General features: G+C 34.9%; 1 protein-coding gene across 2 annotated transcripts in view; it reads right to left on the reverse strand.

Annotated features, from left to right (window-relative positions):
- Positions 1-200: 200 nt before the first annotated feature.
- Positions 201-12840, reverse strand: part of RANBP2 (RAN binding protein 2) — a 36193-nt gene continuing 23553 nt past the window's right edge. Inside the window, exons 1-10 of one of the 2 annotated variants that reach the window (XM_039331831.1) lie at positions 11348-12824; positions 7553-7717; positions 6578-6664; positions 5597-5817; positions 4026-4293; positions 3274-3372; positions 2997-3142; positions 1907-2180; positions 1474-1808; positions 201-760 (exon numbers count right to left, since the gene is read on the reverse strand). In XM_039331831.1, coding sequence (XP_039187765.1) covers positions 455-760; positions 1474-1808; positions 1907-2180; positions 2997-3142; positions 3274-3372; positions 4026-4293; positions 5597-5817; positions 6578-6664; positions 7553-7717; positions 11348-11393 — 1947 coding nt within the window. In that variant the 5' untranslated portion in view covers positions 11394-12824 and the 3' untranslated portion in view covers positions 201-454. Of the gene's footprint in view, positions 761-1473; positions 1809-1906; positions 2181-2996; positions 3143-3273; positions 3373-4025; positions 4294-5596; positions 5818-6577; positions 6665-7552; positions 7718-11347; positions 12825-12840 lie in introns of those variants that run through there. The other variant, XM_039331830.1, reaches the window with a different exon arrangement.

The following is a 12840-nucleotide window of genomic DNA, read 5'->3' on the forward strand; positions in this document are numbered from 1 at the left end:
TTAAGACATTAAATATCAAAATAAGGCAACTAAATATCACCACTTGAGCAGCTCAATCTTTTGCAGCATTTTGTTTGCTGTAGGAAATCATTCTTTAATACAAATATATGTAATATAGAAATATCAATTATCTTGGAATATTATTTGAATTCAATTGATCCAAGAAGCATTCAGAAACACAGAACTCCAGACACCTGGGATTTCATTTTAAATTATTTAATACAAAATCAGGAGGAAACAAAAGTACACCTGAAGGAGACTAGTGTTTGAACGTTTATTTCACAACAAGCAGGCAATTGCAACACATTTAAAAAAGTACTCAGCTATGAGCTGTAACTTTACATTTATACATCAGAAGTTGTTTATTTTTTAAACAAACAAAAAACCCTGAACATAATCTTGTCTAAATCTGCTGAAGATTTTTTAAATCTCTGAATATGTCAGCAGAATCATTTTATATTTGCCCACAATCTGTAATCACAATTCTTTTTGACACTATTCCTTTGGGAGAGCCAAAAGATTCTATTTTTTTCACTATATCCATCCCATCCTTTACAAACCCAAAGACAACATGTTTAAAGTCCAACTGTTCTGCCTTTTTGAGAGTAATAAAGAACTGAGAAGTGTTGGTATCTCTGCCCTGATTTGCCATTGACAATAGGCCAGGACCAGTGTGTTTTATTTCAAAATTTTCATCTTCAAATGAATTTCCATAAATGGACTGTCCTCCTGTGCCATCATGCTTAGTGATGTCACCTCCCTGGAATGAAAGAAATAGAAAATTTAGTAAAATATGTAATAGGTGGAAACATCTCAAATACAACTAAAACATGTTTACCAATAATAATGCATCCTTAAACAGAAATAAATCCCTACTCTCAGTGACAATGGAATATAGGATTCCAATTGATTAAAAAAATGAAGGATATTAAGTCTATTCATATAATTGGCAGCATTCAAATAATAAAGTATGTTTTGCTTTTACATTTATGAACCCAAAGCTAAAAGCTTAGGTCACCTTTTAGACTGAAAATTCAATACTGTTCAAACACAATTGCAAAAAGCCTAAATGCAACTATAATTTCCGTTATATTTATTTTCCTTTTTTAGTGGAGCGCCTAAGAGTCACTAAGGTGAGAAGGGAAGCCATATAAATTTGAAAAAATAAAATAAATAATCAATGGTGGAAGGTTACTCATTATTACTAATTCAAACAAATTCTATTATACCACTGTTAAGAATTTTTCTTTCTGCTTTTCTCATTTGTGATTATATTTTCTGTATTGATAAGCTTTTTTGTATTAGATCTAAATTGATTCCAATTCAAAAAATGCACGTATGAATTTGAAACAGTAACTAATTTTTTTCTGAGTCACAATTTCCTGAGGAACTCAGAAAATTATGCAGCAACAAGTGGACGATAAAACTGAAAAGTAAAATCCTTTTATCAGTCTCTGAATTATTTTAACTTACCTGACAGACAAAATCTGGAATTATTCTGTGAAATCTAGAATTTTGGAATCCAAATCCTTTTTCTCCTGTGCACAATGCCCTGAAGTTCTCAGCGGTTCGAGGAACAACATTGGAAAACAATTCTATTGTTACATGCCCCAGAGGTTCATCATCAACAGAAATTTCAAGATATACTATAGGGTTAGATTCCTTTGAAAATTTTGCTGCAAAAGAAATGTGTTCCTTCTGCTGTTCTGACAAAATCAGTTGACACTCTTTAAATCTCGTCTTGAAGATATCAGCCAATTCTTGGGTTTTAAATCTAACTGCAAGCTGTTCTACCTTAGCTTCACCATCTGAAATGGAAATTCAAGTATTATAATAGCAGGGATCTTGCTATGAAAATAGTAGAAAGGATAGTGAAACTATGGGACATCTCAACAAAAATACTCACCAGCATAATCTGTTGCAGTCCAAACCATGGCATTGTTTGAAGAATTCAAGGGTTTTAAATCTATTGTTTTTGTGATTATATGGTTTGCACAGACTTTGAGAACTTGATCCCTTCTCATTAAAATTCGGTAACATTTCTTTTGCGTATGGAAGAGAATCTTTATTTCTCCAACACCACGTTCTTTCCACTGATTGACTTCCCTGTCCCATCTGTATAGTTTTGCCCTTTCTTTGAAGATAATGTCTTCATCTTCTTCTCCAGATTTTACTTCAACCTAGCAGGAATAAATAATCGTGTTGAATCACACCACTGCAGCAATGTTTAATTGGAAGGATAGACTGATAAGGCCTGCGGGCTAATTAATGGAGTTCTAAATGACAAGACATTTTAGAAAGCTGACAATTAAATGTTATCTACAAGTTTGTCCAATTAAGACAAAGTAGAAGTACTATATGAGGAATTGTATAGTTTATCATCATTGTATGTGACACAAACGTAAGAGAGCTGACACTGCATATAAACTAACCGAAAGATTAAAGTAGAAGCAGATTAAAACACACTAACATATGATACACAGAGAATAAGCAGATAAAATTCCAACATTGCAATGGGGAAATCAGTTTAAGGCTGAATGAGACACAATCAGTATCGGTTTCTTTAGCCAAACAGGAAAACACTAAAGAAAACCCCTTAACTCCTTCAAAACATGCCATCTTCTCCCAAGATTCCACTTGGGAGAAGATGGCATATTTCAGTTTGAATAATATTTATAGTTTACAATGAGCAATCACAGTTAACCCTGCATATACACACATGCCACACACAGAAGCATGTCTAGTTTTTTTTTTAAAAAAAGCAATATACATCATTTAACCATGTTAGTCTTTCAGAATTCTGATATTTTAGTCCAATAACACAATAGGCTAAGTGCCTATTCTTCATTCTTAAATCTTTTCATTTATTTCATGCAAGATTAATACTGACAAATGAAAATAAATAGTTGACAAATAAATGGAGCAATATTGTACCTTATGCCAGGAAACTGACTAAACAGATATATTCCTTCTTAGATTCTGATTAGAAAACTTACCTCTGGTAGCGAGACTATTGGTTCAAAATGAATATCGTCACTATGTATCACTTCTTCATCACTTCCATCATCATCATGATCTCCTTTAGTGGCTGCGTGTACCCCAAATACAACCGCTCCTGTATTTGCCCACTTAAAGTTTTTTTCTGTTTAGATGAGAAAATAAGGATATTAAAGCTTTTATATGACATCAGTTCACTTTTCCTATCAATTTTTAAAATTAAAAACTCCAGCTACTTTTCTCACATTGATGATTGATAAACAAAATGTATATCACCTTTGGAACCAAACGCAAAATCCCCAGAATTGCTTGAAGCCAGATCAGCAAATGACAAGCTCGATATGTTATGAAGAGCAAAGGAAAAGGGATTATTCTCTACAAAAAAAAGGAAATGTACAATTTTATCATCCACTGTATACTAGAAGCTTTATCCTACAACTGCAACCCTAACCCTATGCCAAAGTGCAGATAACAGTATCCTCCACTTATGACTGGTTATTTAATGAGTTACAATGACCTTGGAAAGGTTGCTTTGCAGCCTAGAAAACAGTTCCAGCTATCATAAAACTTACCCTCCCTGCAGTCACATGACTGCAATTTGGGCACTTGGTAATTGAATTGCATTTATGACTGGTTGCTGCAGTCACATGACCACTTTTTGCTGACTTCCTGTGGATTTTTTTTTGCCAGTATTCATGTGATTCACTTAATGACTGCTGAAAAAATAGTAGAAAATCAGGTCCAGTCCCAGTGCCTCAACTTACAACTACAATGACTCAGAACCAAAATTCTAGTCCCAATTGTGGTCATAGGTCGAGGACTACTAGGATACTACTAAAGCATTAGGCATCCCATTATGCATGCCTAAAAGCCATCTGAACAAACAAATTGTGCTTCCCATTAAAATTCTTTGACCTCCATGGACATCAACTTTTAACGAACTTGGAATTATGTTTACAGTTAATTTTTTTTATTTTTGTCTAGCATAGCACATTTGACATTTCATATATCAAATAGAAAAAATATACCTTGATTTACAGATGCTTTAGAACTGGAATCACTTTCCTTCTTATTTGATAAATCAACAGGTTTGTCATCTGTTGCTAATACATTTTGAATGGTGTGTGTAGTTTCAGAAGTAGAGTTGCCATCTGTTCTTAATGTATCCCATGTAGTATACATAGGGTTGGTTGTAGAATCTGATGCTTCAGGAATACTGCAGGCTACATCTGGTCCTCCTTCCTTACCGGAGCTCACATCGTCAGTTGAAGTAGTTACTTCTTCTGCCTGAGATTCCTGAAAAATGAAACCACATTTGTTTTGATTAGTGTTTTTTTAATGTAACATGTACCTGAAGGTTGTTTAGGTAACTTTATCATATAATACTTGAAACACAAGCATGGTTCATGTAATGATAGTGTGTACACAACCAATTATCTTGGCTTCATATTAAATGCCTACATTAGTAAAAAAGAATTAAAAGATTACAAAATCTAAACCATTGTCCATAAACACAGTAATCCCACAATCAGAATAAGCACTGAAAAATGCTGAGAATTATTTTATGCAAATGAACCTACCCAGATGCAACAGAAGAAAGATAATATCCTAAGGATTACTGAGTTTTGAGCTTTTGCAAGTCACATCATAAGAATTTTCTATGCTATTCAACTTAATGCTAGTAAATGACCAATTCTTGAGTTAAGGAAGAATATAGAAGACCCTAGTTTACATTCAACAACACAGGAAAAATAATATCCTGACTGCAGCTGTATGTATAGCAGTGGTTCTCAACCTTTTTAATGCCACGACCCTAACCGGTCGTAAGTCGAGGACTACCAACCGGTCATAAGTTGAGGACTACCCAACCGGTCGTAAGTCGATGACTTTCCCTGCCCGGGAGTGCCGCGCATGCGTGGTGCCACCCCCTGCGCCGGCCGAGGCGTAGCTGGCAAGTGGCAGAGATGGCGCAGGGCGACCACTGGCTGGGCCACCAGCTGGCCCAGCCCAAGGGAGGTAAAGCACCCGCCGGGCCCCATGCGCGCCAGCAACCCTCCCTGTGCCCGCCGGCCTCCCACCTCTAGCCCTCTTTTACTTACATTTTTAGTAGTTGCTCAACAGGGAGGGGTGGAAACTTCCAGACAGCTCGCCTTTGCTGCAGACAACTTGCAGCACCGTTTGCAGAATGGGACTTTTGGCGGGCTCAGCAGGGCAGAGACAGCCTGGACAATTCCTATTGGCTTTTGAAAGCCAATATTCAAGAGAGTCTATTCTATTGGCTTTCAAAAGCCAATAGAATAAAAGGGAGTAGCATAGCTAAGGAAAAGGGGGGGAAAATGGCAGACTGCTTTGTTTGGCGACCCCCGTGAAATGGTCATTCGACCCCAAATGGGGTCCCGACCCACAGGTTGAGAATCACTGATGTATAATACACATATTTTTATATTGGTAGGAATGTTGTAGCACCAGAACAAAGTATAAACAGCAGATTGAACTTGAATATTGGGGAAATTGGAAAACAGAAAAGTGAAAGCAACACATCAAAACTATGAGAAACTCACTTTGCATTGAGAGTATACCTAATTCTTCTGTTACTTACTTTTGTTTCTTGAGTTTTTCTAAGTTCTGTCTCAAAGTCTTCTAAGTTGTCATTGTCTTCATCAGTGTCGCTGTTAATACCACAGAAAAAAGTTGGGGGAAGCTTTAGAGTTTCTGCTTTAGCTTTTTCCTTAGGAGTTGGTTTCTTTTCCCAAACAACAATAGTCTCTGGATCAAGATGTTCTACATTCTTAGTCTCTGGATCAATATGTTCTACAGCACCTGAACAGATAATACATTATGATTTATAGAAAACATCAGCAAAATAGACTAATAAAATAAAGCTTCTAAATATGCTAAGCTTCTAAATATGCTAAGTAAATTACAAAGAGTCAAACTAACATACAGTAGTGACATACTTTGGAAACAATGTGAGCGGACAGGGACATCTGGAATCACATGGAAATCAAGATGAATCTTCTTGTAAGGACACAAAATTATCTGCCTCATTTATGGTAACAATTAAGAGACATTTAAGAAACAATACAGGTTCAGCCTAAAGCTGAGGTATCAACATATTCAGTTATAATGACCTTTGGTAGCCAAACAAAACTGTCTGAAAGATAAATTCTGGAATCAGATCTCACAACTGCTAAGGATCACAAAGTCTAAACTATTAGTAACAGAGTCATTTCCTTCTGTACTGCTACATTCTGAACAATAAAGCTGTTTTAACAACAACTGCAATTGGTGAAGAGCTCTTCCTGCGAGATTGCCCAACTCCGAAGAGTCTTTTCCCCATACAGCTTAAAAGTACAATGGGAAATCTGGCCAATTCTCAGAAGTTCTGGAATTCAAACAAAACCATTCCTCTTTCCACATCTGAATGGATGTGGAATAAGATTCTATAAGATTAGATACATAAGAGTAAAGTTAAAATAAATTTAAATTTTCTTAAGTTTTCAAAAGCATTTCACTCTGAAAATCAGTGCTCTAGCAGAAAATTATCAGAAGAGTTCAATATTAGATTAATATTGCTTACTTGTATTCTTTATTTCTGAGTTTTCTTTAGGTTCTTCTAAATACAATTTTCCATTAAGCCTTCTGACAGCTGTTTCATAGTCTTCATCTAAAATAGGAAAACAACCAGAGAGTGATACATCAACTTGCAACTGAAGTTTACGTGTATAGAATCACTTTAAATAAAATCAGCAATATACGTTAATGTCTGTTGTATATAAAAATGAAATCACAGCAATAAAGAAAGCCCAAGAACCTTGGAAAGGAGAACCCACAGATAGTCTAATAGTCTCCCTAATCACTACTTATGTTTTCCTCGGAGGCAGAAATAGAAAAACAAATTTGACTGGCTTTAACAGTTCAAAACAATTTTATTTGCCAAGGTTCTTTACTTTCAAGGGACAAATCCTTGTCCTTGAACCTGCTGCAGGAAAAAAAGTGCATGACTAGCATTCAAGAGTTTTATGACACAGAAAGATTTCCAGACACTTCTAATATTCCTTTTCAGCTTGAGCTGGAAGGGAGGTGCATTAGCTTTCTCAACCTATATATGATCAGACTTGAAGCAAGTTCATGCTCTTCCCTCTTGAAATCAAAGCTATAACTGTGCTATAGATATGCACTAGTACCCAGAAAGTGCAAAGCCACAATAAATGTCAAAGATCTACAGACCTCTAGGAACAGATTCACACTTTCTTATGCTCATCACACTTCCCAAAGCCTGCACTCAGACCAGCTTGGCAAATTGGATTATCAGATTCTACTCTTTGATGGGGTATAATTTAGAATTTGTCTTTTACCTCAAGAGAGGCAGATGAACAATAGGGCAACTATTATCATTTTCACCCCAAATTTTCAGATAACTTTCTTTTGAAGAGCACATTGATACAGAAAAGAATGAGAATAAATGAAATCTTGTTGAATTGGTCAAGGCTTTATCCTTTCTTATTCTTGGATCTTGTAAAAGATAAAATAATTTTCAAGAAATATTCCTTACCATCATCATCTTCACTCAGATACTCAGGTTTGTTCTTATAGCAGAAGAATGTTGGGGGTAATTTAAGGGATTCTGCAAGAGCTCTTTGCTCAGGTGTTGGTGTTAACTCATACACGATCAATACATCATCTGAGGGGATTGTATTTGGTTCCTTCTTAATCTCAACTGTAAAACAAGTTACAAATTAATTTCTTGAACAAATCAGTAATTACAATACCAGCACACATACAAAGCAAAGTATATAATTAATCTGAAGACAATATACGTAATATCATTCAGAAAGAAAGAAAGCTTAGTTGATAAAACATTTTTTTCAGCCAAGAACATAAGACAAAATCATGCCATGCTTCTCGTTAGACAACTGTATTCAAACACATGTTATTTCTCATCCATTCCTTTAAAGACAACCGAACAATTCGGCAACATTTTCAGTGGTACAGGCTAAAATCTAAAGCCTAAAAGTAACTCTATATGGCTCTGCACTTTGTTTCAAAACATTTCTCTAGGGAATTCAATGAAATTGAATAAATCATTCAGAGATCAAACTTGTAAAATATTAAAGTTACTATTTCACTAATTTTTATAATAATTTTGGCACTGGTTTTAAAATCTAAAGAACATTAACACATGTAACGTCACATGTTGCAACATATCGTGACATTTTGCCATTGCCAGTAATGGGGGGGGGCGTGGTTTCACTATGATGCATCCGGCCTGTGGGCCAGCAGTTTGACACTCCTGAGGGTTCCTCCCCGCCCACACTTTTACAGCTTGATCCAGAACTGATATATTTTCTTCTTTGAGGAAACACAGTGAGAATAAGGGATATGGGGGGTTGTTTCCAAGACTTCCCATGCTGTGTTCTTCTCTTTCCTTTTCCTAAGACCCAGCATACTGCTCTGTTCTCTTCTTAGACTCTGTATCCTTCCTCTCTTACGGAAAACAAGGTCTGAACTCTTAATTTTGTGGATGTGCCCACTTCATTTGGCTATTTGGAATCCAATTTATTTTAATGAAATCAAATTTGTAACAGATTTATTATGATGGGAACTCTCTTATGGATTCCACGTGCTACTGCTGCTCTTCATTAACAGTATGGTACCTTTTTCTTTTGTACTGCAATGTGTGAGGAGCTCAGAATCCTGTTTGGATTTGCTATACAAGTTGCAATAAACTAACAAACAAATTTCCTGTGACAAGAGGTTTTACAGTAGAGTTCATTCTGAATTTTCAAATTAGTTTTAAGTATCAATATTTTATGTATCAGTTATCAGGACCAGGACTAATTAGGGACAAGATTTGTCCCAAGGTTAAATATTTCACTGATTTTAAAAAGCGAGAGGTTGACGCATTTCTCCCTGAACAGTATTAATGGATTAATTAATTTAAAAAAGTAGTTTATTCAATTCAGGGACTAAGAAGTGTCAGTTCTACAAGGCAGACGTATAGTGGAATGTAGTCTGGATTCCCAGAGAGACCATGTGCATTCCAGAAGAGCAAAAGACAGCAAAGTTTGGATAGTTTGTGTGGGAAGAAGAGAGTTAAAACAGCTAGTTGCTATTAATTTTCAGAATGTATGTAGAATTAAGGGGTCCAGGATGTATCTTTTTGTGCAAAATGCTTTAGTAAAAAGAAAACTCTAAGCAAATTAGGTTCAACTTTAATAAAATCTTTTGCTTTTACTTTTTAATAATCCTATTTTATAAGCTGAAAAATGAATCAAGATGTGTGGCAACATCATAATTATTTTTAAATACAAATGACATACACTTCTGTTTCAAGCAGGCTATATTCTTAAGGATTGGAGTGATTTATTTCTGAAAAAACTTGCCAAAATTGTAGTACTAGAGATGTCAGATCTGACAACAAAGTATGTAAAATTCTTTACATAAAATTTTTTTGTAATTGCTTATATAGTAAGATCAAATAAAGTGCCAGATCTATATAGGTTGTTTCTTGCATTACTTTCCCTCTATTAATATGGAAACTGCAGATATCCATGTCATTCGCTTTTTAATGTGAAAACCAGCATTACAATGTTTGGTTCATTAATTAATTGGATTAACAAAAATATTTCAGCAGTTAAGATGATTATCTATTTTAATACTAGAAAGTTGGTGCCAATTTAAAAGATATATCTCAACAGATAATAAAGAATAGAAAATGTCTCTTTAGAGAAACTGGCTATATGTGCATTATTTAAAAATAAAATATCTTTTGCCTTCAGATCTGAGGACTTTTATATATAATTACAGCTTCATGAATATTTTCCTTTGAATGTATAAATAGCTATACATCAACAGAAAACATTATCATTCAAATTTGCAAGAAAATCTATTTAACATTTTAACACAGAGAAGTTGTGTCAACATTCTGTCACTTAACGATTTATTGATACATCACTTGACCAGGGTGCCTAAGTTTTGGAGGCAATTGTGTGACTCCAGAGTATATGTATGTATCTCTCTACTTATCTCTACATGCATACATGCACACACATGGGGATCAGTTGCAAGGAAGGTGTAAGTTTGCAATAAGTGTAGTAGCATTGAATGTTCCCAAAATTCTCGTTCCAATGATGGAGAAAAGTAGCATGAAAAAACTCTGGTTTCAATCAAATTTAGAAAATCTGAATGTTAGCATTTATAGAATTTTTGGTTTGGATTTAAAGATCTAAAGAGTAAAATTCTATTTATAAGATGACTGTGAAGGAAATATTTATCAGAAGTTTCCTATGCTATTCCCACCTGCTAACAATCTCCTCTGGAATATTGGAGAACCTATGAAAAATAGAATACGAAGTTATAGAAGGAAGCAGTGTCTTCCTTACTGCTTTCTATTGTGGAGTCCATGCTGCTCTCTGAGCTTGGTTGTTTGCTTGAAGATGTTTCATTACCTGACTAGGTAACATCATCAATGCTACTGAGTGTAGGGTTTGCTTTCTGTTAATATACAGTAGTTTGCCCTACCAATATTGATGGGGAGGTGGTTTTCCTCTTGAGAAGATTTCCTCCTTTCTTCACCACCAGACAGAAATGTTGCAAGCAAACAACCAAGCTCAGAGATCACCAAGGGCTCCACAGTTCATTCCTGAGCTGCAGATATTCTCTTATCTTGGTGCTTTCTATCATGGGAACCTCTTTTCAATCAATAACTCTTTCACTAAACAGAAGAAATCCTTCTGTTAATCTATGGGCCGGTTTGGATTGAGAATATCATATCTGTAATGCAAATGTTTTGTTTTTGTTTTTCCTAACACTGCATTTTTTTTTAATTTGATGAAAAGGCACCAGCTGTGAAATACTAAAAGAAGAAAAATAGAGTTAAAAACAAAGATTGTAGGCAATTGGTATTTTGGTAGTCATGCTTGTTGAGAAACAAGGCAAATCCTCTGGAAATAATTTTGGAAAAGAAAAATCCCCTATATGTTAATACACTACACTCCCATCATCAAAGTTTATACTTTAAAAAGATAGTACTTACAACAATTCTCTCAAGTTCCTTCTACCTTCCATCAAGACCAGCAAACACCCTTACTAAATTTTTATCATCATAAATCAATCAACAATTGAAAGCCAATAGATAAGTACTTAGAAGATAAAAGAACTAAACAATCCAAACTGATAAGTGATTAAAGAATTGGCCTTTATATCACAAATCAAGGCAGTCTATTTTAATTCCACATGCATGTTAATCTTTCTGTTTCCATACTGTTAAAATAAGTTATTTGATGAGAATTTGAAAGCTGTCAGTGATTTCCAAGAAGTGATGCCCCACTTCATTCATAGTAAATACCTTCACTACTGGATTGAGAGGGGGATGAACTTGTCCAAAAGGCCATTGGGTTAGATTTAAAAAGACTAAAATTAAATCCTAAAAAATAAATTGTATTAATATAAATACTGTGTTACCATTATTCAAGGAGAAATGGGCACTGATAAATAATTGAAAATGACAGTAATATTGCATATTTGCAATATACAACAAAAATTGCATTGTTTTTTATTATGTTTCTAACTGCAGCAAAATTTGTAGAGTCCTGCAATTCTTTAATCATTCCTTCTCTACATTTTTTCAAGTTTGTATTAATATTTTTTATCATTATAGTCATCATTACAACCAACTGAACTGATTAGGTGAAAATGCTGATTCTACTTTCTACTGTCACTGAAAATAACAGCTCAAAGAGTTCATATACTCTGAGCTGATGCTGTTCGCTAGTAAGTCATAATGACTATATTCACATACAATGCTTTGACTAAATCAATTATATAGTTTACTAGACAACCTATGACCTGTTGGGTCATCATTTCAGATATTTTCTTACCTAACAGAGAAATGGATTGACTAAGACCAAAAAAAGCAGTGGGAGCGACTTCTGACTTCCTGCTGGCCTGATTACACCTGACCATCCTCCAGGAATTGATGGTGGGACTGGTCTATCTGGCTACCAGAGGGCTAGGGTGGAATAGCTGTACCTTATCTCCAGCAGCTGATGGACTAGTCTAATCTTTGGATGGCAGCATAGCAGCACTGAAGTGATCACAAATTTGCCAAATTTCAATCATACAGAGTCTTCGGTCCCAGATTCTGGACACATAGTCTAAGCTGAGGTAGCTTGGTACGAAAACTGTTGCCCTATGATGCACTCTTTCGCCCAATTAAAAGTTACAGACAAAAGAGTTTTAGTAGTATAAACTATAATAGGTGGGTTTATACAAAATGCATACCCCAAACCTAACAAACTATTATGGTTTAAAGCAAGGTATGATCCAACTAATTTTAGCATTATGGAAAATGAAATCACCTCTATTCAGTTTTCTGATTCTTGCCCCCACCATCCTAGGCCTTCCTTGAGGCCCCTTAATCCTTAAAGATGGCTTTTGTAGGAATCAAATGAAGAGAAGAAAGTCTGGATAGAATCTGGGAATTATGTGCTGCAATTCAACTGCATTTATATCCTTAACATTTAATTACAGAAGAACATCTATGAGAAACGTATATAACAAACGCACTTAAATTTTTAGGCAATTTCATTACTTAAGGCGATGTGTCTGTTTTAATTTTTCAGGAAATAAAAAAGCAGTCAAATAATAGCATCTAAATACCATACCTGAAGATGTAATTGTAGATATCAAAAAGAATCTAAAGACAATTATAGAAATGTATCTCCAACAGAAACAGTTTAAACTTAGCTTTGCAGGTTTAGTAAAAAAGTACATTGATAAGCATCATAAATTTTTGAAAGCAGGTGATATACTGTTTTCAAAGACCTCAGCTGCAGCTTG

The sequence above is a fragment of the Crotalus tigris genome, unplaced genomic scaffold (genome assembly GCF_016545835.1).
Source record: "Crotalus tigris isolate CLP2741 ecotype Arizona unplaced genomic scaffold, ASM1654583v1 scf7180000024438.1716836, whole genome shotgun sequence".
Taxonomy (NCBI): Eukaryota; Metazoa; Chordata; class Lepidosauria; order Squamata; family Viperidae; genus Crotalus; species Crotalus tigris.